Source organism: Pseudopodoces humilis, chromosome 4, assembly GCF_049639895.1.
Source record: "Pseudopodoces humilis isolate 2021_Gansu_Grassland_sample_001 chromosome 4, ASM4963989v1, whole genome shotgun sequence".
In the NCBI taxonomy this organism is placed as follows: Eukaryota; Metazoa; Chordata; class Aves; order Passeriformes; family Paridae; genus Pseudopodoces; species Pseudopodoces humilis.
Window position 1 is genome coordinate 523,543 of NC_142203.1, and position 26,450 is coordinate 549,992.

General features: G+C 42.4%; 1 protein-coding gene across 5 annotated transcripts; it reads left to right on the forward strand.

The window, feature by feature from the left end:
* Positions 1–144: 144 nt before the first annotated feature.
* Positions 145–25,659, forward strand: ZFYVE16 (zinc finger FYVE-type containing 16). Of its 5 annotated transcripts, none has more exons than XM_014258247.2 (19): positions 183–327; positions 6,591–6,699; positions 6,883–9,038; positions 12,140–12,236; positions 13,080–13,256; positions 14,058–14,206; positions 16,093–16,156; positions 16,268–16,468; positions 17,067–17,189; positions 17,288–17,443; positions 18,011–18,235; positions 19,023–19,105; positions 20,996–21,100; positions 21,505–21,655; positions 21,842–21,922; positions 22,447–22,609; positions 22,969–23,074; positions 23,479–23,643; positions 23,903–25,659. In XM_014258247.2, exons 2-19 carry the CDS (start codon positions 6,630–6,632, stop codon positions 24,062–24,064), a joined length of 4,434 nt encoding a protein of 1,477 aa, XP_014113722.2. In that variant the 5' UTR covers positions 183–327; positions 6,591–6,629; the 3' UTR covers positions 24,065–25,659. The 5 variants fall into 5 exon arrangements, with proteins under 5 accessions (XP_014113720.2, XP_014113722.2, XP_087910479.1 ...); XM_088054353.1 differs by having other exon boundaries at positions 16,292–16,468; XM_014258245.2 differs by having other exon boundaries at positions 145–273; positions 16,093–16,468.
* The last annotated feature ends 791 nt before the right edge of the window (positions 25,660–26,450 follow it).

The window sequence follows — 26,450 nt, forward strand, 5'->3', positions numbered from 1 at the left end:
CAATCATGCCACGCCCTCGCGCTGTCCGTCCGTCACGTGGCCACGCCCCTTTCCCAGGCCACGCCCCTTTCCCAGGCCACGCCCCAGGCCTGCCGTGGCGGGAAGCGCACGCGCAGGGTGGGGTAGGGTGCGGTCTCCGTGACGTCACGCGCAGGTGTGGCCGCGCAGGCTTGTTGCTCGCAGCGGAGGGTCGAGGCCGCCGCCCGGAGCCGCTGGCGGGGCCGGGGCGGGCCCTGAGGGGAGACGGCCCCGGGACGGCCCCGAACCGGCCGGGTGAGGTCGGGGGACGTGGCTGTGGGAGTCTGGCCTCTGACTGAGGTTACCTGGGTGGGTTATTCGCCCCCGGAGGTTTGGGGGTGTTAGTGATATTATTGCTTACTCCTGTTCTGTTTGATTTTGTATACAGTATATATAGTATATATACAGAGAGTACTACATAGGGTATACGGAGAATATATGTGGTATGCAAAGTAAAATATATGAGATTATTTTTTAGTTTATATAGAATACATCTATGGTATGTAGAGTGTAATGGGCAATCTTACACTGTACACTTACAGGCATTAATAGAGTGTAAAACATTTTGAGTCTGTGTTTAAATAGGAGCAGTAGTGGCAGAGAGCTGGTCATTAACACCTTCTGGGGGGAGTACGGCAGAGGGGCCAGCTGGCTGCCAGAGCCAGGTGCTGTCAGTGCTCTGTGGCCGAGGTGGTCTGATACGAACCTCGGCTCATTAAATAATGCAAATCAGAGGAAATGGGATGTTGGGGGAACAGTGGTTTCCGCTGAGCAGTGATCTGCCAGGCCTGCTGCAGTCCCATTCTCTAGACCCATTTTCTGTCAGGAGGTGACAAATGCTGCGGGAGGCGGTGTGTGTGGGCTGTGTGTCCGGGGCCGCCGCCCGCTTCCTCCCCAGCCGGCCCGGCTGCTGGTACCGCCGGTGTGCCGGACACCGCTGGCAGTCAGAAATGGTCACTTTTCTGGCTCCGGTGTGCTGTTACCAGAGAAGAATCTACTGGACAGGGTCCAGGGGAGGCCACAGAGAGGATTTGGGCTCTGCAGCAGCTCCGGGCCGGCCAGAGGCTGCGGGAGCCGGGCCCGGCCAGGCCGGAGAAGGGAAGGCCCAGAGGGGATCCCGTGGATCCACACAAACATCTCCGAGGGCTGCCAGAGGACGGGGCCGGGCTCTGCTGGGCGCTGCCGATAATAAAATAAAGGGCAGCGAGCGGCAGCCCGGCAGGAGGAAGAACTTGTGTCCATGGAGGGGCAGAGGCCTGGAACAGCTGCCCAGGGAGGGCCTGGAGTGTCCCTGTGTGGAGCCATGGCAGCCCCAGCTGGGCACGGCCTGGGGCACTGCTGCAGGGGACCCTGCTGGGCACGGCCTGGCAGGCGGCAGCTCCACAGGAACCTTCCAAACCTAATAATTCAGGGATTCTGTGGATCTCTGAGTGGTGTGAGTAATGCTGTTCTCAGTTCAGAGGAGTAGCATTTTGTGGGTGGATGGATGAAGGGAAGTCTTCAGAAGCTGAAGGTGATGTGGGATAGAGCTGAGGGTGGTAATGTCATTACGCTGCTGGTGGAGTTCTGTCCTTCAGAAGACTCCATTTAAGTAACTGAATGCTATTCTTTAGACAGACAGCTTGTTGTGTTGTGTCCTGTAAGCTTGTCCTGATATGTCTGAAACCTTCTGCAGCTTTTGTCTTCACCCTATGGTTCAGTTCTTAAACTTGCTGTGGCAGCAGCCACCTCAGATTTTGATTTGGACAATAAGTTGTTTTGCTCAGCAAGAGTAATTTCTGTTTTTATTTAAATTTTTCATGCAGTGTTTGTTCAGTTGTACTGAGCTTCTTCATCAGGTTGATTGCTGATGAGCTCTGTGGGCAGGTGTTCCCTTAAACTTTTTGTCTATAGGGCCTCAGCCCTATGTGTGGGTGTACGGTGCTGGGGCATGGGAGGGGGCTGAGAAGGAATATAATTCCTTCAGTACTCTTGATGCCTTTTCCTTGGTCTTAAAATTAAGAGTTAGACATGGGTGAGGGATAAAAGGATTTCTATTTTGTTATTTAATAAGGATTTTTAAGGTGTAACAATTTGTTGAGGTGGAATATGCTGAAATGCATACATATGGTAGATGGTGTATCCAATTTTATAGATTTTGTAAATTGGTATATTTAACAAAGATGTTTCAATGAGAAGTTTAAATGAATTGTGTGATTTTTTAAAATTTTATTTTAAAATATTTTTTCTTAAAAGGGTCTAATCTTAGTTTACAGGATGTGTTTTATGGGGGTCTTGATTTCTCAAAATATAGTCAAGGTTTTCTGGCTTCTAACTGTGAAGCTTTTACGATGTTTGGTCTTTTGTCTTAGTAGAATACCAGGATTATGTTAAGATATTAGGCTTAAAGAATTGCAAGTATGTCTGTTAAGGGTATTGAGAATATATAAAAGGTATATGAAAAGAAAAGTCAAGACTCATCATGACGTCACCCTTAGTGTGGGAGAAGGGGCACGCTGTACTCAATGAGCATTTCACTGTGAACTTAGTGCTTAGTGGTCGTGTTTATATTGGAGGCTTTGTTCTGCTGGTGGTAGTTGCTGGGCTGGTAAGGTGGAAAAAGCCATTTCAATCCTCTTACAATCCTTGGTACAGCTTTCTGCTCCGTCTAAATATAATGACTTATATTTAAATCAAGGTGATGGAGCTGAAACAAAGGAACTGTGCAGCCAGCAAAAAGACTGCAGTTGTGGTGATCAGAATTGAGGTGGCTCCTGTGGTCATCTCTCTAGAGGGGAGACCCCTGTGCCCCTGCTTGTGTGTTCCTTTGCCTCTAAACCCCAGGCTGGGCTGTTTTAGTAATTTTGTGTAAAAGCAGGCCTGGCCTCTGCAGTGGGGATTAGCTGTAATAAACTGCAGGTCTGGTGGTGCCCATATGTATGGACACTACAGAGAGTGGCTTTCAGGGGTTCTTAGACATCAAAAGGTAGCTTGTCTTCAGACCTTGAATTGGTTATTTGGTAACAATTAACCTATCCGTTCTGTTTTCCAAGTTACCACCACTGAAAACTGCTAGCTGCTTCCATTTACAGAGTGTGTCTGGAAAAAAACCCCGACAATCCATCCTGCAAGTTGGCCACTCAGTATCCCAGCAGCCTTGTGTTATCTTCTCCTTTAAATAAGAGTGTGTTGAGAAATGCCCAGTGGAATTTTGGGTTTGAACTCTGGAATATGTGCCTGTTACATTAGAAGAGATAAGTAATTTATAAAGGGTATAAAAGAAGTGTTGAAGTCTATGAAGTGTTTTTAAACGCCCTGTCATACTTTCAGTCAGTGCAGTCACCGAGATCTCAGAATTTGCATTCCACAGTTAATAGTTAACATTTTTAATGTGGTAGAACTATGGACTCTGTTTCTTAGGTCCGTGTGGTGCTGTGTTGGGAGTGTGTCAGACCATTTGTTGGAGATTTAAGATGGGCCTGTTTAGAGACACAACAAAGGTTTATCTGGAGAAGTGACAGGTCCAGTGAGCACTTTTTTAGTATCTTTTGTGCTTTGATTATTATTTTCCCAATCTGAGATGGACTGCTATTTTATCTTGAAGTCTCCTCCTACCTAAATATTTAATCTATCTTTCTTTATCTATTATTTAATCTATCTGAAAGCATATAGTCTTTAACAGACAGTGATTTAAATATTGTTTAAAAGTTTAAAAACAAAAATCTATAAAATGGGGCTGGGGAGATCCTTAAGTTGTATGGCTCCTTGCACTGTTAGGGACGTAGTGCCTCAGATAAATTTATAAGTATTACGTTTATTTTAAAAATTGCTAATCTGGGAACCAGTTTAGAGAGTGTCTAGTGACTTCATTCAGAGCTCTAAAAGACAAGTTCAGAAAACAGCAGTTGTGCCTACCTAAAAAAGGTGTCCAGTGATGGTGCTCCTGGTTTCTGTTGTTAGAATATAGTTTAATTCTTGTGTTACAAGTCTTAAAGAAATAGGCTCAGAACAAATGCAGTTTGCTGAAGCACATGGTTCCTCCAGACCCTTCACTCAGGGAAGCAAGCAGCCATTTAATGAAAATGTGTCACCGGAGCTTTTTCGTAGCTTCTAATCCATTAATGTTAGTACTGGGACAGGCTGCAGGCAAATCCAGGCAGCAGAAAATAAAACTCGTTCCTCTTGCTGAAGGAGGATTTGAAACATGATGAGGAACTAGAAGGTTTTTACAATTCTTTGGTGATGCAGGCACATGGAGTCAGGACAGAGAGGTGCAAGAGGGACAAGGGGTAACTGCTGGTCTGCCCTGTTTTGGGGGTTTTGATTTTGTTGTGGGTTTCAATTTTTTGCCTGTAGGCTTATTATAGAAAAGATGAAAGCCTATGAAAAATTTAAGGAAACAGTAATGGAATTAGGAATAATATATATGCTAGTTTTTTCAAGGTTAGGTTAGTTATTCAAAATACTTTACCAATTCAAATAACCATTTTATTTAAAAAACAGATTTACCTAAACAAAACAACACTGCTGCATTGGTAGACTGAGGTATGATAGTTTTCCGAGCTCTCTGTAGAATTGAGTTAATCTGTATTAAACAGATGTAAATATTGGCATATGATTTTAGTTCTGCAGTTCTCTTCATTGAATTCTTCCCTTTTTTGCAGAGTTTAGTGGGCCAACACTGTATAGCATCAATGCACCCTTCTAATTAGCACTATAATCTAATAATAGATAGTGTTGTAGTCTAATAATGCCCTTATGCTTAAATCAGAATTTGTTGTGTGTCTCTCAAGAGTGCAACACGATGAATATTCTCTAGGCCTTTTTAAGTAAAAGACAAAGGTAGATGAAATAATTACTTGCTTCTCCTCTATATTTTTTGTTTTAAATAGGGAAGGTTTTTGTTTTTCATAAACTTCTATTGTTATTGATGTCTGTGATATGTGGTGAGGCTGTATAATAAATACCTACAGAGGACACAAATCAGCATTACGCATCTTCTGATGCCCGGTTTTCTTGTAACCCTTCAATATTTCTTGTTTATGTGGTCTATCTGACTATTGACTGTCCACAGATACGTGCTTTAGAGATGGGATGTGCACTTTGATGTGTCTCAGTGAATCACCAAAAGCTGTTAATCGTGTGAGGTTCTTAATTGAAATAACTTCCAGTTCATGTTGTTACATCCTCCTTGCTGGGAGGTCGTGATTGTTACAGGAAAGAGCTGTATTCAGAAGGGTGAGGAGAAGGGGCACCCAGTCTCTGCTTGCTGCTCTTCCAACCCTCTAGACAACTCTCAGAGACTTGTTTTAGGGTGTGACTAATGATGGCTATGGATATCAAAACAGTGATACATTCAGGTTGTTCGTTTTTGGCTTACATACGGACACAATGTTAAACGCATATTTGTTTCACCTTTCTTACACTTTCACTGGACATTGCCTTAAAGCATTCTTGTCCCATGCCTATTAAAGTGGTTAATAATTGCATCACATGTGGTGAACAGTTACATATTAACCTAGGTTAAAGCTCCTCATCCGAGCTATTCCGGAGGGGAAACCTTAGAGCTTAGCGGGGGAAGTAAGGCATAGAATCTAGATCTGTAGCTGCAGGGTGGCGTGAGTGGTGTGAGAGGGTTTAAGTATTTGTCTGGGCTCTAAGTTTTAGAAGAACAACTGGGCATTACTGGTGGTCAGAGCACAGTGGCATTGGGGCAGGGTGTGAAGTCAGCCAGTGCAGGGGCTGACTGCATTGATAAAAGCAGAAGGAAACTGGACAGCTCTCTGCAGGTGTAGGTTACAAACATTAGACTAAATGGATCTCAGTCCTTCAGTTTGCTCAAATGAACTGTAAATACTGATTTTTGATAGGTACTATGAACACCATTTTATGGGTGTTCAGACATTGAAAAAGATGTGCAGTTGGAAAGCAAGTCTGAGTGAGCAAAAAGGTATAAAATTGAGGAAAAGTTCATTAAACAAATAAACCAGAGTGTTTATGGGGTGTGGGGAATGTGATTGATTAATAAATAGCCTTCTGATGAGCTGGTAAGTCTAAAATAAGAGTTTTATGTTCTTGGGGTCTTAGAAGTGTAGTTATTTATGTGTTATGAGTGGAACAGAAATGATTAGCTGAATTGCCATGTTGTATTTTTAATTATTATTATTATGTACAGAGTTCAATTGTGTTGAAAGATAATAATGGCCTGTTTTATTTTTTGCCTGTGAACTGTGCAGTGTAAAATGTTTATGGGGTCAGACTAGAAGGTCCTAATATTCCTTCAGGTTTTAAACTTGCTGACATTTTAATGCCATAGCAGATGCTTTCAGATGCTTTTTTTCTTTATAAGTAGCCTCAATTTTGCTATACAAAGTGAATTTGGGGTGTATTGTTCATAGTGCTGAATACACTGAGCATATCCAGAATACTTGGAGGCTGCAGCCCTCTTTGTGTTTAGGGTTTGTTTACATTGTGAGAGAACAAAGTATTAATAAAAATAAAGAAATACCTGATATGAGCTGCTGACTAATATGAACACTTTGGCTTTGTAAACAAAAAATGCTTTGAATTAAACGCTGTGTTTTTCTCTGTAGGTTTAAGAAGGCTAAAGGTTCATTAGAACTGTGACTAGAATGGACAGTTACTTTAAAGCTGCAGTCTGTGACTTGGACAAACTGCTTGATGAATTTGAGCAGAATACAGGTTGGTTTCTGCACTGCCTTTTCGTGGAAGTACATGGTCAAATGACTGTTACCATGGAGTTTGAAAGTAGCATCTGCTAAGTAAAAGCTTGTATTGATGAATAGATGGGATTGAGAGGGAGTACACAGTGGAAGGAGAGGAGTCTTATAAACTTTGCTTTTGATCTCTTCTTGCTTAAAATAGATGAATGTGAGTGCTTCACAACACCTCAAAATCCATATGACTCAAAGCTCTCTTCAGTCCTGGATTGCTTAGAGCATGCACACCCCACACCAGAGCTGCCAGAGGATGCTGCCAGATGTCCTGCCCCAGAGGCGAGCTCTCTCCATGCCCCTGCAGGCACAAGTGATGTGCTCAGTTACTCACCACCCAAAGAGAAGGGTGTTGCTGGACCTGACCTTTTGTCCACTGTGAACAGTGGTCCCGTAAATGAAACTCAGGCTTTGAACCCGGGCAGGTGCAGCATACCTGTGTGTGATCTTGTCAGTGACACAGCGAATTTAATCCACCCAGTGGCTGCTCATGAAGGGACTCAGCAGCTGCAGCCGGATGACTTCCAGTGCAGCCAAGGGCCCGCTGGCTGTGGCGTGTCTTGTGTCCCTGTTCCTCTGTGTGTGACACCACCTGGCTGCAGTGGTGCTGCCAGCACAAAGCAGAGTGATGGGGACGTGATGTTACAAGATTCAGGGCATCTTCCAACACAGAAAATCAATAATTTCGCTTTAAAATCGGAGAGTTATGCAGCAGGAACAGTCCTGGGTCTGTGTGATGATCAACATAGGACAGAACCTGTCAAGAGCGATGAAGTACTCAACCACCCTGAGCAAACTGCAGCCCTGGATACTGAATGTGTCACTGTAACATCCCAGAGCTTGAAAGAACACAGTCCCAAAGATGAGAAAGCCTGTGAAAAACTGCCTTTTGAACCGCAAGACGACAGTGCATGCTCTGCAGCAAGCAAAGAAGTGCATGGAGGAAATGCCATAGGAAAGGTAGACCCAAACAGTGGGACTATTGCTGATTCCAGGCCTTCAGATCTGCCAAAGAGGCATCCATTGTACAGCAGCAATGCAACATTACCTGGAAATGGTGTCTTACCAGCTTCCTCGTGTCAAATAGGAGCTGAAATAGAATTGGAAAAGAAAGGCACAGAAGAGAATGTAGGTAGTGAAGAACTTAACAGCAGTGAGATACTAAGCTGTGTTTCCAGTTCGCTTATGTCACCTGAGGATGTCCAGACATCTCTGTCTTGTCTTTCCCTTCCTGTGACCATGTGTGGTTCATTAGTTGAAACAGAAGAAAAGGTTAATCCTCTACCTCAAAATGCAGTGGCAGAGGTTATTAGTGATACTGTAACTGTTAATGCTGGAGAGTCTAAAACTCCTCTCCCTGGCAGGGAGTCCTATGAAAATACTGGCTGGCATGGCCAAGAAGATTTAGCTGAAATCAATGAAAGTATTGCAGAAAAAAGTAGGGATGGAGAGAAGTACAGTACTGAGAATGTCATTGATGATGGTGATTCTCAGCAAATCAAAGCTTTTGCTTCTGCTTTTCTTGACCTTGGAGCTGAGCCATATGATGTCGGTGTGGACACTTTTTATGATGAGAGCATGAGCTCTGTTATGGCTGACTTTATTCTTGAGGAGAATGTTATTAAAAGTGATATTCTAATAAGCGACGCTGAACTTGATGATTTCTTGTATGGACAAAGTCTGGAGTCCAGTGTGTTGGAGTCTTCAGACAATGATGGTAACTTGATGGAAGCTGATGCAGGTGGAGGGAATTTAACAGATCTGAGCAACCTGGATTTCACAGAGGTCAATGAAGAACTTAGGCAAACAAAACTGGAGGAGATAACGAGCACTAATAGTAACCTTAAAGCATGTATTCCCGACAGTGAAGCTGCAGCAGAAATCAGCACGTCTCACAGTCAGGGCGTGACTGAGAGTGGCAGTGGAGCTCTGGCTTCTGATGTTTGTATTAAAGGTGCAAGACCAAAGCAGTTGCCTCACCTTTCCCAAGGAGCTGCTGCTCAGAAACAACTGAACAGAATAAATGAACTTGAAAGAGAAAACCAGGAATCTGGTTCTGATACCCAGGAAGCTCCCCTTGATGCCTCAGACACCAGTGTAAATGTTGGTAATAAACCTGACCTTGGGGAAAGCAGCTCTGAAGGAGGAAATCAAACATCTGAAAGCACTGAATCACGTAAAACACCTCCAGCTCTGCCGTGTAAACAGCCCTTGTGGGTCCCGGACTCAGAGGCACCCAACTGCATGAAATGCCAGGCCAAGTTCACCTTCACAAAGAGACGGCACCACTGCCGAGCCTGTGGGAAGGTGAGTTACTGGAGAGGGGCCCTGTGCTGCTGACAGGAAATGGAGATTCTGATTTAGGCATGACCGAGATGGAGAAGGGAAAGAATACAGACAGAAGTTTTCTAGGCTCAAAGTACATTATTTAACAAAGACCAGCTTTTATTTTCCCTCCATAGGAACCTAAAGACTTTTGGAAAAGGCTGATGTTAATTAAGAAACATACGACCTTTTTTTGTGAAAATTGTGTTTAAAAGGAAGTACGAAGTATGTTCTTATCTGCCATTACTGGCTAGGCTGATGTGTTTTGCACAGAGGAGGGGAGATGAGATGATGGACTGCTTCATCATAATCATACTGAATCAGCCTGTTATTGAGCTTTTAACTTAACTTTTTATGTTTTAAAAAATTGAGGTGGTGATGATGAGAATCCAGTGGTTTTACTAGTGACTATAACTGTAAAGCACTGCCCATGAACCTGAAGGGATTTCATTCTTTCAGGAGCTGTAGCAGAGGTACCAATGCAAAAGAATTTATGGTCTAAATCTGTCTTCCAGTGTGTTTAGAAGTATCATTTTGTAAAGAACTCATTTTCAGGGGATAAGTATGTGATTCACCAACTGAGTAACTGCAGAACTTTTTTTCAGCCTGAGGTCTTCTACAGAGAGTAAGAGATGCCAAAGCTGATACTCAGTTCAGAATTCCCTTGTGATCTACTGTGGCTTGTACTAGTGCATGAATGGAAATGCTAGCAATAATGACCTCACCATTCAGTGTTGCTCTGTAAGCTTTAAGGATGTGGAGACAGAGCAAAGACTAGTGTCAGTACTAAATTTTTGCATCCCCAGTGTTAAGCACCACCTGGAAAGGCATGGTAGTTTTTCTTTCCACCTCTCTTGTAGCAATGTGTATTCAAAGCATGATGCTGATTTACTCAGCAGCAGCCAGTGTGAACTAAAATGTAGGTGTGAGCTGGCATGTCCAGGAAATGAAGAACTCCTTGTTCTGGCCTGGAAGCCTTTGAACTTATTGCTAGAATATCCTGGTGAGATTTTGTCATGGTTTAAAATGCAGTCCAGAGTGGGTTCTGTTTTAGTCATAAGACTGATTGACTACATTCTCACACCTTGAAGTTCTCACACCTTGTCTAGAGATGGGGATGGGAGACCCTGCACTGTCACCCTGGTGACAGCTGTGAGTGTGTCACACACACTGTCACACTGTGAGGGGCTCTTGGCAGAACAGCAGTGTAATCAGTGGGAGCATCACAATGTCTCTTCATTAGGAGAGTGAGTGAGGGCAGCATGGGTTGTCTAAACCTTACAGGTGTGGGAGTGCTGGGCAATTAGCTTTTCTGAATGTGCAGCTTAACTTTCTGCCTCATAAGACTTCTTGTCTTTTTAATAGCAACATTTTTTTTGTCTTAAAAGAATCCCAAATCAGACATTCCTTGTGAAGCTGTTGGTTGTTGTGTTTTCAGCCACTTGGGAAATAAAGGAAAACTGGTAGGAATTCACAGTTATCCTCTGTGGACTGAAGACAATTGTATGGATTCCCATGATCCTACCTCTTTTTTATCAATAAAATGGCAGTATTTGTGGACTCTGGCATCTGTACTGGAGGGAGGTGTGAAGTTATGGTGCCTGTTTTCTCTCCCACCTGCAGCCCTCACAAAGCCAGTCAGCTTTGCAGTTCCATTGTCCAGCTGTTCATCTCTTGCTGTGGTACCTTTCTTCTTTCTGGTTCAACCAGGACCCGTTTCTTTGCTCAACAACCTGCTATTCACCTCCTTTCTCCTGTCCCTTAGCTTGCCTTCACCTTTTAGGTGCATTGGGATTAATCCTCCTGCAATCCCCTGCAGGTCCCAGTGTCACCAAGGGTATGGGGAGAAAACTCCTTGCAGGGGATTGTGCTGCCTGGCATTTGAGGCCCTGAAGTGGATTATAAGTAATTAGCAATTAATCCTCATCAATTACATTCTTAAAGTATGTACTGAGCATGCGTGTTTCCTGTTGAGGTAGATTACCTGTGGCACTAATCCAGAAGCAGCTGGAATAGTTTCTTTTTTTAGCTCATATTACACCGATCAATCACTGTTCAGTGATTTTAGAGAGACTTTTCCAGCTTAGAGGAGTCCATTGTAATAGCTTTCCTTTTTCCTATGATGCTACTGTTTTGGATTCCCACCCCCCTTGATCCATTTTGATTGGGAGCAATTAGGAGTAGAGAAGACCTTTAAGGGTTTCAGAAGACCTTTTAGTAAAGGCTTCAGAGTCTGCATATAGCTAAAAATGGTGTGACTCGTTAAAAACTTGTAGATCATCTTTGAGAGAACAAGAGGGGAAAGTGACAAAAGCTCCAGATATTTATGGCAACTCTTGCAAAACACCAGCTATTCTAAAGACATAATTCTTTGAATGGGACTGTGTAGATGTTGTCCAGGCTAATGAGACACACTTTCCCCCTTGTTTCTGCTTAAAAATAGACAGGATATATACCCCGTCGGAATAGAAGAGCATATTCTGTTCTTCCAAAGCAGCGTTCTTTGGAAATACTTGAGTGAAGGGAGCTTGTCCCATGCAGGCAGCACTGCTTGTTCTTGCTGAGGGAGCAGGAGAGGCAGCCAGCAGCCTGCAGAGAGGGCTGTGGGCAGCCTGCTGTCCCAGGGTGGGGAGGCAGCCCCGGGTCTGGCAGACTGCTAGCAGCTTCCTGGGAGCCGTGGTGAGCACATAGCGCTGCACAGGTGGTCCTGAAGCACCACAGCAGGTCCCAGCTCTGCCGCTCAGCCCTTGGCCCTAGCACTGCTGCTTAAAGTGAAAGGCTTACGGGATGCACAAAAGTAGGAGTGAATAGGTGGTGCAACCTGAAATTCTTTTCATCTCTCCAGAGAAAAATTTTAATATTTCAGTTGGGTCCTCCGTGTTGCTGCTTTCTGATGGGTGTATATTGTGGGTTTTGTTCTTTGTTTATTTTTTTTCTGAGGATTTCTTTGTCAGGGATTGAGATACAGGCTTGAGTGCAAGGCTGCAGATGGTTTAGAATGAAGCAAGTGTGTTTTTTGGAAGAGTTTCCAATTTGCTGTGCAGTATGTCTGTATTATTTAATGCAATCCTTTTCTGATTCAGGTTTTTTGTGGTAGCTGTTGCAAACGAAAATGCAAACTGCAATACATGGAGAAGGAAGCGAGAGTCTGCACTGGCTGTTATGATGATATTAATAAAGGTAAAAAGGTTTTTTTGAGTAATTGCAGTAACTGTTGAAATATCTCTTAAACCTTTGTTCTTTCTGGGGAGCTTGATTACTTTAATTGGTGTAGGTTTTCCTCTTGCTGAGATGGAGGGATAAAGAGAATAATTGTACCTCTTAGCTGGATTCCAGTTCTTCCTTTGAGTCTCAAGTTGGTTATTTTTTTTTATTAAAAAAAAGAAAATTAGTTTTTAACTCCATAGGACTAAATAGGAAGTTATAGAAAAATACAATTTATCCTGTTGAGTCATCTGTGACAGGAACCTAGCAGAAGTTACCGTCCCTCCACAGTAGCCCTCTGCGTGTTTAAAGGCCACATCCCTGCTTGTTCTCACATTTTTTGCCCACTTTGTGTTGCTTCCTGTCCTGGTGTTTTTACAAGTCACTTACCAGGGCTGCAGTAAATGACTCATCAAATAACCTTTTCTTAACGGGAAGCTAGCCATGGATGCTTATGAAAACATCAGGAGAAACAGTTGAGGTCCTGTTGATGAGTATGTAAATAACAAGTTGAAAATATGTCAGATGTTTAATAGGCATAGGAGTTCAGCCTGACAGATGTGACACATATTTGCCCCAAGGGTCAGGGGTCACAGTGATGTAGTCACTGCAGTGCTGCCAGGAGGACAGGGGGAGGTCTCTATCCCATGAGAAACGAGGCAATTATGCAGGTAGAAAATAAATACAAATTTTTCCTCCATACAACACTCACAAACCGTGCACTGCCTCTGCCTAAAAACCCCCACCCACCTACAGATCTGCTCTGCAAATGAAATTTAATCAATTGTGTGATCTTAAAAACTAACCACATTATTTTAGCGCAGGCATTTGAAAGGATGATGAGTCCAACTGGTCCTGTCCCCAATTCCAGTGATTGCTCTGAACATTCGTCTGCTGTTCCACCTGTAGAGGAGGCCCAGGTGCCTGGTGGTGCCAGCTCTCCTTCACCATCTGCACTGTTGCCTGTCTCAGCACTTAAACAACCTGGTCTTGAAGGTACAGATGCTAAATAGAACACACATCTAATGCTTTGAGAGTCTCTTTGGGAAGAGTTGCTTATCATGCCTGGGATTTATCATTGGTATTTTTTGTGTGAAACAGCAACACTCTGAATGTAAAAACTTTCACTTCCCAGGTTTGGTGCCAGGCCCAAGCTGGTCCTTAATCTCCACTTACGAAATGTGGGTGTTACTTTTTTCATTGCCCTCTCTGTTTATATTCTAAATCTTCTTGTGTAGCTGTTCATTTTATAATTTTTACATGTCTTCAGAGATCTCTGGCTTGTGTTGGACTGCCAATCTTGAGAGTAAAAACAAAAAGTAACTGTTCAGGGAAAAGTTACAAGGGAGGAGCAAAGGTTCATTCTCTGTGTAAATACAAATGATTAGTGGAGAACTAATGTCTTTGTTCCACTTTTGTTAAAGATCTGACCTTTTTCAAAGTAAACACATTTTCAAACAACATGATAAATCAACTTCTTTAGAGTGTATTTCATTTTTTAGTTGTGATATACATTTATTTCAGTCTTATATCACTACAGAGGGATGATAGAGGAAGTAGCCTTCTGTAATATGAATTGATAGACTTAACTGTAGCAGGGCAGCTTCTTCTGCAAGTGAGAGATTTTGTTATGTGTATTTGCCTGATTGGAGACTGGCTAATGTCAACCTCTGTCTGTGCTTGGTTCCAGTAAACAGATTGTCTGTACATGTGGTTTGGAGAAGGGGCTTCATTTTTGTCCCTTGCAGCTACAGGAGCATTTCATTAATGCAGAGTTGTTGTTTTAACCTGTCGCAGGGCTCTGCCCCAGAGAGCAGAAGAGGGTTTGGTTTGCAGATGGTATTTTGCCAAACGGGGAAGTGGCAGACACAGCAAAGCTGTCCTCAGGAGCAAAGAGGTCGCAGGACTCCAGCCCAGTGACCACGGACCTGCCAGAGACGCTCGCGGTAGGAATCGGATGGTTTACCTGCCTCAGTTACCTGTTGGGACACCTTTGCTTGCCTTGTGTGGCGCCCCTTACACACCATGACTTCTGATTCGCAGCCTTTGGAATCTGGGACAGTATTTTTGGCAGGGGCTGTGAAGTCCTTGGGTCAAAAAACATTGTAGTGATTTTCAATTTGAGTAACACCAAGCAAAGTTTTCAAAGGAAAACCTTTTTTGGTTTGAGGTGTCTGTGAACTTCAAAACTGGAGGGGCTGAAAATTTGCCAAAGCATTTTTTTTTGTACACAATGTTTGATGAACCACTTTTGTGAAGGTGACTTCAGGCAGTTCTTAAGCCTGTCATTGGCAACACACTTACAGTACAAGTTTGTAGTTGTTTTTATTCCAGTGGCCTGCTATAGTTCCCCTGATGGATTAGACTAACCAAGTTGCTTAATGCCCTGCAATACTACATTATAGGGTGCAACAAAATCTGTGTATTGCTTCTAGTGTGAACTGATATTGAACTGAGAGGGGGATTGTTTTTTTTATCATGAGTCACATGCATACTGTTGAATGAATGGCCCTTTAAAAGAAAAGTCCAAAGAAGGGGTATAGGTTTGCTGTAGAAAGGCTTAGTGAGGCTCCTCAGGTGAAGCCTTTTTAAGATAAAACATAGCACTGAAGCACTGTCTAAAGTAATAATCTAAATTTCATGCTTCTCACAGCATTCAAGAGTTTTTAAAATATATTGTTAAAGCTAAAAAACCAGATCATTTTTATTTGCATATAGATGATCTGAACACTTATCAGGTGTACAGCATTTAAATCAGGTTTTACTCATGATGAATTGTAGTAATCAAATCAAAAGAGTTTGAGTAATCAGCTCTTGATTTGATTTGAATCAAAATATTTGATTTTTTTCTCTTATGTTGGGGAAAGAGTAGGGTATTTGCACTTGCAGAAGATGAGCAGTGTCTAAAGCTACGAGCAGCATGGACAACAAAGTAAGTGGAGGACAATTAGTAGATAGTTCTCCTGTGCAGCCTCAGAAGCTCAGACAAAACCAGCACAGTGCAGCTCTGAAGCAAAGACAGCACAAAATCCTGAAAGTGCTGCCACAGGGTGCTGTCAAGGGCAAAACCACCAAATGGTATGAAACACCAGGAAGCAGATTCAGGGAAGAAGTCTATTGTTAGCCAGTTTAGCCATGTTTTTGTCTGTGTTTTTGTGGAGCCTTCCCTTTGGGGTTGGTGATTTGTGGTTTTTTTATTTTGTGGCAGCATATTTGTTAAATGGAGGATTTGCTGGAAGCTGATGGGACACCAGGAGAGCTGCTACAGGGCAATCATAAAGTTGTCTGTTTTTTTCTTGTTGTATAGACAGAATCTTCCCTCTGGATATAGGATGCAAGTCTAAAGAAAGATAAATGTGCATCTATGTTTTTTTTGGAGGGGTCTTGGAGGGTGTTGGTTTTTTCATTTTATATTTTTATGACAGCTGACATCCCAGCGTGTCTGTGTTCTTGGCTTGTCATACCTGTCTTGCTGGGGGAGCAGTATGGGTTTGACTCCAATCTGGAAATTAATCAGACTGAGCAAAGCTACATTCAGCTATCAGTAAAATAGCAGAAATGGTGTAGAAATATGTTTGCAGTACTCAACTGCTGATCTATTTTGTGTTACCAAGCAAATAAATTAACTATGTATCTTCACCCGTGTAACACCTAAACAAAACAAAGAAGAGTATCTAGGAGAGATTTGCTGGCTTTCTTCTTATTAGGAGGAAATGTATTCTCAACTTTTGTGATAGACTTTTCTCTTTTTGCTTTTAGAATGCTAATAATGAAAGTTTACTTGGTTGTGAGACAGTAAAGATTTTTTTTTTTTGTTATTTCTTTTTCACAGGCTGCAAACCCAGAGGAAGATGAGTTGGCAACTGATGTAAATCAAAAACTGAAGGAAGAAGTAGGTAAGATTACAAGAATGGAAGAATTGCATCCTTCTGTCCCTTCAGATGGTGCACAGCAGGCCAGTCCAGGCCAGAGTGAGGTGGCACCTAGTTACCAATCTGTCACTCTAGGGACTGAGGAGTGTTCCCCTGCAGCAGCTGTGAAGAGCAGTGCCAGTGCAGTGGGTCAGAGCACACGGGATGTGCCTGTCACTGCTTCAAGTTACAGAGCTCTGTGTGGGGTAGAAAACCGGGTGCGACGGGAGATCAGCCTTCTTCCTGATGGTGATCAGCTGCCACCGCTTCTGCTGGCACTGGATGAAAAAGGGAAAGGTAAAGCCTGCTAACATTTTGAGAAAATTGTTAATGTTTACTCATAGAATCCTGGAATCATTTGGGTCGGAAGAGACCTTAAAGCTCATCCAGGGCCACCCCCTGCCATGGGCAGGGACACCTTCCACTGTCCCAGGCTTGTAAATACAGACTCATGTGCATGCAACTTATATTTTAATATAATTCTCATGTAATTTGTTTGTTGCATACTGGAATGTTGGGTAATGACTGCATTTTTAACAAGATCAGTACGTTATGAGAAGAATGCTTCAACACTTAATTGCATTATGGTGGTGGCAGTGCTCATCAGAGGTGTCTGACAGGATCAGGCTATGGATAAAGAGTCAGCACACATTCAGTCAGGGATTTCCAAAGGAAGGCCATCCCTGGTTTGCACCTTTGTTAGAAGCTGGTGCTTCAGTTCTACATGTTCCTTGAATCTTAGGGTAAGCTGTTCCCTGGTTGATCTGTAGCTATTCCAGTCTTGGGAATAACTACCAGAGCAGGAGGATTGGATGACTGTGTCACACAGTGAACTGATTCTTGGTTTGGGTCATTGGCTGGTATGTTGAACTGTATCACGTGTTAATACATTTAGATCTCCTGGTGGAGGAACATCCATTTCACCAAAAGGTCACCTTGCTGCTTGGGGAAGGAAGTCCTCATCCATTGACTTTTATTCTAAATGCAAACTTGCTTGTCAATGTGAAGCTAATAACATGTAAGTGTTGCACGTTTTCTTTTCCATTGAATCAAGCCTTTTTTTTTTTCTTTTCTGTATGTGAAAGAGCATTACTGTGGTATCTTATTGTTTTAAAGATTCCTCAGATAAGTGCTGGTGCTTCTCAACAAATGGACTGCATGGTTTGGGTCAGGCAGAAATTGTCATTCTGTTGCAGCGTTTGCCAGATGAAGATGTTTTCCCTAGTGAAATATTCAAATTATTTCTTGACATCTATAAAGATGGAATGAAAGGTGTGTAATTTTAATGTCTAACTTTTTCTTGTGTAGTACGTTCTTGCTGATCTTTAAAACCTAAAGCTGATAGGTCATTTTTCTAGAATTATTTATCTAATGATTCTGTTGAAAGAGCTTGCAGTGTTAGAGTTGTAAATAACAGAAACAAAAGAATTTATGTTTGTTTCATATACTTCCGTAAGCATCCTGTTTGCAGGGTTTTTTGTTGTTTAGTCATATTGTGGTGGAGATTCTGGGTATGAACCCTTCTGCCTATGATTTTTAGGACTTCATTTGTAGAAGTACAGTACTTGCAAATATTTTAGGTCTTGATCAGAGCTCATCAATTGATGTGTTTAGGAATTTTGGCATTTGTTTGGAGAAATTTAGTTTCATAGTCAGGTTCATTGATGATGAAGTACAGGGCTTTTATTCTGTGGGTTTAGATACCTGACAGTTTTCAGGAAGATGTGAGATAAATGCTTGCAAGTCTGTCAGAGGTCACTGCTTAGAGCAGTTCTTTTGCCACTAAAGTGGGAGTGACCCAGATCTGTAAACACTCACTCTCCATTCCTCTTTCCACAGGAAGGTTCATAAAAAATATGGAAAACATTACTTTTACAGAAAACTTTCTCAGCAACAAAGAGCATGGAGGATTCCTGTTTGTTTCACCAACTTTTCAGAAACTTGATGATCAAATTCTACCAGATAACCCTTTTCTTTGTGGCATTCTTATCCATAAGCTGGAAATACCCTGGGCAAAAGTGTTTCCAATCCGTTTGATGTTGAGGTTGGGAGCAGAATATGCGGGTAAGTTTTAATGGTTTCAGTAGCTGTATAAATGTGGAATTCCCTTTGGAAAATACAAGTAGTTTTTGGACAAGCAAGCTATGTTAAAATCATCTTTGCAGTGTTTTATATTACACTTGTATAAGCCCAACATGTGGAGCCACCTGGGAATGTTCATTGTCCCGCTAGACTTCTTTGATTCTTAGCAGATGAGAAAGCTAAGAAACCAAAACTGACAGTAAAATATAAAGATTTTTTTTTTTGTTGTAGGAGAAATGTTTGAAGGGGTGTTCACCAGCCTGGGTTACCACTCTAATAAAATGGTTATTTTAATTAAATTATTTGAGTTAATTATATTGGCAAAATATTACTGCTTCATAAACTGAATAAAGGTATTGATTTTTTATAAGGATAACTTATTAGTACACTGGAAAACCTAGGCATATAAAAAGGCTGTAGCCCACCACTGTAGAAGCAGCAAGTCTGTAAACATGTACCCATCACCTGTTTGTGGATTTCTGGAGCCCACACTGCACCTCTGTCTCCAGCTGTCTGCGTGGTGACAAGGGTGGCAGCTGCTTGGTTACCACTTGCTGTGTTTTGTTTTTTTAACCAATTTTGTCAGATATAACCATGGGTGGTGGGGGGAACAACACAGTGGCTGAGAATTAGAGACAGGCTCTGCTTCCTTCAGCTGGTCAGATACTGAGATTTAGAGACAGGTTATAGCTGAAAAAAACTGTAAAACTACTTGGAATAGCAAGTTTTAGCCTTGTTGATAGGTAAATATGACCTTTTTATTTCCTAGCCTATCCAACTCCTGTGGTAAGTGTCAGGCACCGGAAGCCACTCTTTGGAGAAATTGGACGCACGATTATGAATCTACTTGTTGTGAGTAGATGCTTTATTATGTTCCCTTCCTGTTGTAGTCAAAATTACATAAAGTATCCTCCAAACAAATTCTGAATCTTGAAAGCAGAGCTAATGTTTTGTTCTTCGTATTTGACTTAGACCTGGTGAGGAAGTTAAAAAAGCTGTTTGTTTCACCTTGTATTATTATGCATTAGTTCTGGTAGTGAAGAATGGCCTTTAGTGAGTGAGGGAGATGTTGGCATTTGCATTGATGCTGGTAGTCATCATTGTTCAGGTGCATTTTCCTCTTGCGAGCATCATTGTGGTGCAGGGATTCTGGATTAAACCTGACAGTTTTAAATGTGAAGAAACACTTGACAGGCAGATACTGTGAACTAACTGCAGTAGTAGTTTCTTTGCCAGACAGACTTAACCTTGCCATAGTTATTCAGCTTGACTGTCTTTTGTGAAGGACTTTTTGGCCAAATCGTAAGTCAGGTCTGGAATTCATGCTGCTCCTTGTGGAAGCTTTCTCTGTTACCCAAATAATTTGATTTCAGATTGCAGTAATCCTCTGTTCCTGACCAGTAACCTTCCTCTTCTGAAACTTACATTGAACTTCCAGCACTTTCCATCCTAGCAGTTTCCTCTTCTGATATTTACATTGAACTTTGAGCACTTTCCATCCTAGCATTCAGGACAAGGCCATGGAAAAGCAGAGCAGGTCTCATTTAGGCAATCACTACATCCTCTCCTGGGTCTGGAGACCATCATAGCTGAGACGAAACTGCAGCCTTTGCCCCCTTTTTCCTTTTTGCCAGCACAGGTGTGCAGATCACTGTGTAAGGAATCAGCTGGAGGTGCCCCATATAAGAGCAGCCCTTTTCTTTTTGTAGGAGTCTCACACTAATCCATGAGCCAGCCTCTCTGCTGATGTGCCAATGTGTAACTGCACCCTCAGGCTCTGGGCAGCCTTCCTGCTGTGCTGCTGCTGAGTGGGGTTTCTGTGGAGTCTCTTGTGGTGCACGAGAGTTACTTGGATTGCCCCTTTCATGGTTGTGTCAGCCCGAAGCAGGCAGGGGCAATGTGTGCTCCTTGCAGCAGTTTCAGTCACTGCATGACTGCAAAATGTTCTCTTGGGGGTGCCTTGGCACCTGTGATGCAGATGCTCAGCTAGAGACCATGCAGAGCCTCTCCCCACACCGGTGCCTGAGGCAAAGGGCGCCTGTGATTTACATCCTTAGTGCTGGATGCCAGTCCCATGGAAACCTTAGTGCATCGAGATGCTTTTGTAAATACCCTCCTTGCTGCAGCTGTGCTGATGGAGGAAGGCTCTCATTGCCTGGCTCAGCTGGTGAAAAGAGCCTCTTCATATTTTTTTCCAGCTGAAGTAGTAAAAGCAAATGAGACCATTTCATACCTAATGTTGTTGTTCTGGAAATAAACAGAATTTTGCAGAAGAGGGTGAGGCAATGGGTGATTACTTCTGTCACAGAAAGAGATAAGAAACGGTGCAGTATTCAATCTGTAAATCAACAAGGTAGAGCTGTAGGGGCTGTGAGCCTGGAAGGAGACTCATCTAGATGGTGGCTTCCACGCTTCACTTTTCTCTCAGAGAGGGAGGGTGTTGAAGTTTTTCTTCCCCTAGAACACTGGGATTCTAATACATTCTAGTGTATGAAGTAGCCATGGAGTAAATGACTCATTGATTAGAACTAATTTGTCAGTGCTATGAATTTGTTAAAGTATTTACTGAGGTGCCTGTCACATACACGCAGTGGGCAGAAAGGGATCCTTCAGTCACTCTTAATATTACTATATTTTAGAAGTCCTAGAGATGTATAGAGTACCTCTCTAAGTGATGAAGGTAAAGAAAAGTTAAGAAAACAATAGTTAATTGTCTGCTAACAATACCTTTTTCTGTTATAGGACCTTAGAAATTACCAGTATACTCTGCATACCATAGACAACCTGTTTGTTCACGTGGAAATGGGTAGAAGCTGTATTAAAATACCTCTAAGGAAGTATAATGAGGTGAGCACACCCATCTTAGCTTTCCTAATCCAAGATGATTTAGTCTCCATTTTTTGTGTAATACCAGTCACACCTCTACCATCAGCTCTTTGAAAAAACCCTCTCTGAACTTTACACTGACCTAAATGTGTAATGGGAAGGGCATGCAATTACCTGAGCACACACTTCCTTCTGTGATATGCTGGAAGGTGGATAATGAGGAGTTGAGATTTAAGGAAGCTGGTAAGTACTGAAAGAACAGCAGTTTCTTCAAAATCTTTTAACGTGTGTGGTCAAACATTCTCTCTTACAGATTTTCTGATGATGATGTTTTGCTTAGTAATTAAAAAAACCCAAACAAATAAGAACCAAAAAGTCCCTCTTAGTGAGATTTATCAGTGCAATAACAAATTTTGTCTTGACAGGTGATGAAGGTGATCAGTTCCTCTAATGAACATGTAATTAGCATTGGAGCCAGTTTCAATACTGAAGCAGACTCTCACTTGGTGTGTGTGCAGAACAAGCAGGGCCACTATCACACACAGGCCATCAGTGCCACGGGACAGCCCAGGAAAGGTAAGAGGTCTGGAGGAGAAAAATCACATTTCTCGAGCAGAATTGGAAGTTCAGTGTCAGGCTGCACAGAAAATGCAGTTCTGGTGTTAGATTAATTTGTGTTTTAAGAGGAGTGCAAGTTTATTGTCAGTTATGACTGTCTTGAGTGGCACGAAGTGGTGCTCACTTCCTTCCTACTTTTTCTAGTTACAGGTGCAAGTTTTGTGGTGTTTAATGGAGCCTTAAAAACATCTTCAGGATTTTTAGCTAAATCCAGTATAGTTGAAGGTAAGGATTTTGTTCTGTTCTCTTCTTAAGAGACTTAAGAAAAAAATAGCAGCAGTCATGTGTAAGGTCTTTATGCGTCAGTAAGCTAAACATTTCTTTTCAGGTTTTTTAATTTTGTATTGAACCTATTGCAGACAAATGCTGCATAAAAACACACAATAGTTCACTTACTAGTTTTAAAACTTGCAAATTTAAACTCTGTTTAATCAGTTGAGGTCTTTCCTTTACGGAACTACTTTCATTGCCTTATTGCTGAAATACATATATTGGCACATATATGAAAATAAAATAAATCCAAAATTAACTTAAAAATTATCTTTTACTTTGAGTTCTGTTGACAAAAAAAAGGTTTTCTTCCTCTTTCATGTAACATTTAGTGATGTAGGTGAGGGATGGAGTACTTTTGTATATTTATTAATTAGCTGTAGGAGATGGTTGGTCTTAGTAGAATATAAGCCAAGATTCTCTAAAAATTGTATTGCTTTTCCTGTGGATAATGTGGAATTTAACTGGTTTTCTTCTAGATGGGCTAATGGTACAAATAACACGAGAAACAATGGAAAGCCTTCGTCAGGCATTAAGAGACAAGAAGGACTTCAAAATAACCTGTGGAGAAACGGATGGAGGGGACGTGAAAGAATATGTAGATATTTGCTGGGTAGACAATGAAGAGAAAACAAACAAAGGGTACACGTACTACCAAACCCAGATATCTGAGAGAATTCTTGCTTCCAATCTTCAAATATCTGCCTTTAGTTTCTTGAAATTAGTCTAAAGTATTGTTTTGACAGAAAGTGTGTGATACCAAAGATGGTTTATAGTGTCTTAAACCTGCAAGATTAAGTTTCTATTAAAGCTGTTAGTTCCGTGTTTAGGATACTTCTTTTTGTACCATCTGTATTTTCATAGTCCATGTCCTGTATTGTATTTTGTTGTAAAGCTGTTTAAATAGCCTTAAAGGATGGGTAAATATTATTTCATAGAAGTTACTATACCTAAACTATGAATGTTGTTTAAATTACTAATCATACTATTGTTTTCCATAGAATTATAAGCCCAGTTGATGGAAAATCAATGGAAGGAACTCACAGTGAAAAAGCACCACAATACAGAGACTTCAAAAGAGAAGGAAAAGTTATGAAGTGCACTGAAGTTAGTGAATTACATAGTTCTTGAGCCTTTTTTATTGCTTTTTGAATATTTAAGTGGTTATGTGATGGTACTAAGTGATGCTACTAAAATTAGCTGATTTATGTGTAGCCATCTTGCGAGGCAGAAAATTCTCTGCAGCTTCTTGGTGAGTTTACACACCTGTCATTTTTCTCCTCTGAAAAAATGTAAAATTTGTTAGCAGTGACAGCTTTGCAAATGCTTAATGCAGGCATTCCTATGGTTCCTGATGTATTTTGATTGTGTGGATGAAATACTTGGGTGCTTTGCCAACAAACAAGCATCAAAGCTTGCCCTGCTCGGTGTTATGTGATCCTGAACTACTCTTTTTCCTAACTTTGGGATGTACCAGGCTGCTGACTGCCTTTCCCTTTCTCTGGTCTCAGGTTTATTATTTTGTAAAGGATCGTGAACTCTCCAGTGCTGTTCCCCAGCTGTTTGCAAAAGAGATTGCCATTGCCTGCAGCACTGCTCTTTGCCCTCACCTTAAAACCTTGAAAAATAATGGGATGAATAAGATAGGACTCAGAGTTTCCATTGACTCAGACACGGTAAGCTTTCAACTTTTATTGCATACACTCCTTTCCCATTGAAGCATCTTCCCTTGTAAATAGCTTTGATCTCTCCAGGAATGTTTCAAGAGTTTTGCCCTACCCAAGATTCAGGCTGAGATTGACATTTGGGGAAGAAGCTGTCTTAGTCATTAATTTCTCACTTTGTGGTAGCTGAAATATTCTTCTACTGTGATACAGCACTTTTTGCATAGTCTTGTTAATAGAAAAAGTGTTAATTAATGTGTTTCCCTCCTAGGTTGAATACTTAGCAGGATCTGGTGGGCACCTCCTTCCACAGAGCTACCTGAATGACTTGGACAGTGCTCTGATTCCTGTGATTCACAGTGGAATGTCAGATCCTGCAGCTCTACCACTGAAAATGGAATTGGTATTTTTCATTATAGAACACCTGTTTTGATGAGGCTGATTACATGCATATGCTGATTTGATAGATCTGAACACCAAAGTTGTAATGCTACAAACACTAAAAATGTTAAAGTTTCTAAACCTGTTATGTTTTAATAGCTTTTCAAACTGCTTTTCTAAAGCCCCTCTGCTCCTCTCTGGTTCCTCTACTACAGAAGAGTTGTAGTTCATGAAGTTCTGAAAGTTTACACTTAATACAGGTGCAGAAGAGTGCAGGTGTTGCTACTCCTCACACAGTTGTAGCACTTGGTAGGTGTAGCATAACTCCAAGTCATAGGATCTTGTCTCTTGCCTTCACATTAGTGTGCTACTGAAGTTGCTGGGGTTCTATGTGATCTCTGCATGTGCTTTCCCCTGCAAGAGCTGAACACTGGAGCTGGGCTGGCCCAAACCTGTCTCCATTCCATGGGAGGGTCAGACGCCAGACCTGCTGTAGCTGCCTACGTGTGCCAGGACAGCTCTGGCAGTGCAGGGGGAACGCTGTGGCTGTGTGGATAAACACCTCACTGAGCTCCTCAACCTGGGGATGTCATGCTGGTGCTTCAGGAACATATGCTCTCAATATTTTATAGAGTAACTGTTTTCTTTTGTGTATTTATAAGGATTTATCTAACTTAAATGGATGCTATTTTTATAAAAAGTGCTTTTTTTTTTCTTTACTCTGTGTTCAGAATTCCATATACAATTTGACCTTTCAAGGATTAGGAAAAAACAGATTGATGGAATTGATGGATTCTACATGTAGCAATAAGTCAGACAAGAATTCTGCAGTCTTTTTCTGCTCCTGTCTACTGCTTTTTCCACATTTTAGTAGCCACCTTTGCTTTCTGGGAGAACAGATGTATTAAGTCTGAATTTTCACGGACAGGTTGATTCTAGTGGAAGGCGTGCCTGCCTGTGGCAGGTGGGGTCAGAACTCTTTAAGGTCCCTTCCAACCCAAACTGTTCTGGGATTTTTACTATACCTGAGTTCTTGCATAGGATGTATTTTTGATACTGGGTCATTTAGATCTATTTATGTATTTGTGATGCATGTGATTTGTACTGAGGTTCATTGAACTGCAGTGGGGGTTTGGCAGCAGCCACACAACTGCTTGTTGAGAACAGAACCAAATCTAAATATATACAAGATCTATATTGCTTTCAGTAAAAATGCTGGTACAATTTTATTATGAGAGTATTAAAACTTGGATGCCTTCTTGATGCTAATAGGGGATATTTTATGTTTTTGTATCAAAAACAATTTGTAATTTAACCTGATCTGCTCTGCTGTTATGTGTGCTTTAACACTCCAGTCCTAGAAGGGTTCAGGCATTGAGATCTTACCCTGGATGGAACTGAGCTGCATTGCAGCTTCTGTGCTGACTTCTCCTGAGAAGCTGACATTAGGGAGAAGGGCTGAACCCACGCACAGTATGAACAAAACCTGTCCTTGTTGAAAACAAGCTGCACCCAGGCCCTCGAGGCTGGAGGCTGAAGAGCGTTTTGGGTCTGTGACAGGGCAAAGGCACCTGAAGGAACAGCTGCCTCTTGGCACTTAATCTCTACTAACTCCTTTTCAGTAGTGATCAATAAAGTTACCTACAGTGGAAACTAACAAAGACAGATTTGGAATGTGTGTGTCCTGTCTCTACAGCTTTCTGGGAATCCTGATGTTGCCCAAAAATGGGATTCATTTCTCCGCGTGCCACAAGCCGACAGTGACACCGTGCAGAGAGAGGCTGGGTGTTCCATCAGTGCTGGGCAGGCCCGCTGCTGGGGCTGTTCCAGCACACCCCACTGCCCTTTCCCTGCGCTTATTTCCATTCTTTACAGGCAGCCAGAGCCGCTCCTCGGCCAGGAGGGGTTAAACTGCCGTGGGGCTGTGTGCCCCCAGCCCGGCTCTGCAGCTGCTCCGGGCCAGGGGCTGTCGGAGCCGCAGGGTGATTTGGGGCTGTCCCCAAAAGCGGGGTTCAGCTGTGTACCCTGAGCATCCTGGCAAGTGTGCAAGGCATGCATGGACACACACCCACAGCTGGATTACACATACAATCACGGAATTAATCAAGTTCGAAAAGCCCTCCCAGCTCAGGGAGTCCCAGCTGTGCCCCATCCCCAGCCCAGAGCCCTGAGTGCCACATCCAGGAATTCCCTGGACACCTCCAGGGATGGGCACTCCAACCCTCCCTGGGCAGTTCCAGGGCCTGAGCTCCCTTTCCATGGGGAAATTCCTGCTGCTGTCCCCCCTGAGCCTCCCCTGGCCCAGCTGAGGACTGCGTCCCCTGCTCTTGCCCACATCCCGTGCTACACCGTTCGGAGCTCGGAGTGTCGTGACCGCGGGCTGCAGCCACTGCCTGTCCCAGGGATCAGATCTTTCCTTGCTGATTAGGCTTCAAAGG

Excerpts from the sequence above, each read along its gene's own strand:
- ZFYVE16 (XM_014258245.2), top strand. The coding sequence starts at position 6,630 with ATGGACAGTTACTTTAAAGCTGCAGTCTGTGACTTGGACAAACTGCTT. Across the intron at positions 17,190-17,287 it reads CAATGTGAAGCTAATAACAT|ATTCCTCAGATAAGTGCTGG; the intron begins GTAAGTGTTGCA and ends ATTGTTTTAAAG. Across the intron at positions 23,644-23,902 it reads TTTCCATTGACTCAGACACG|GTTGAATACTTAGCAGGATC; the intron begins GTAAGCTTTCAA and ends TTTCCCTCCTAG.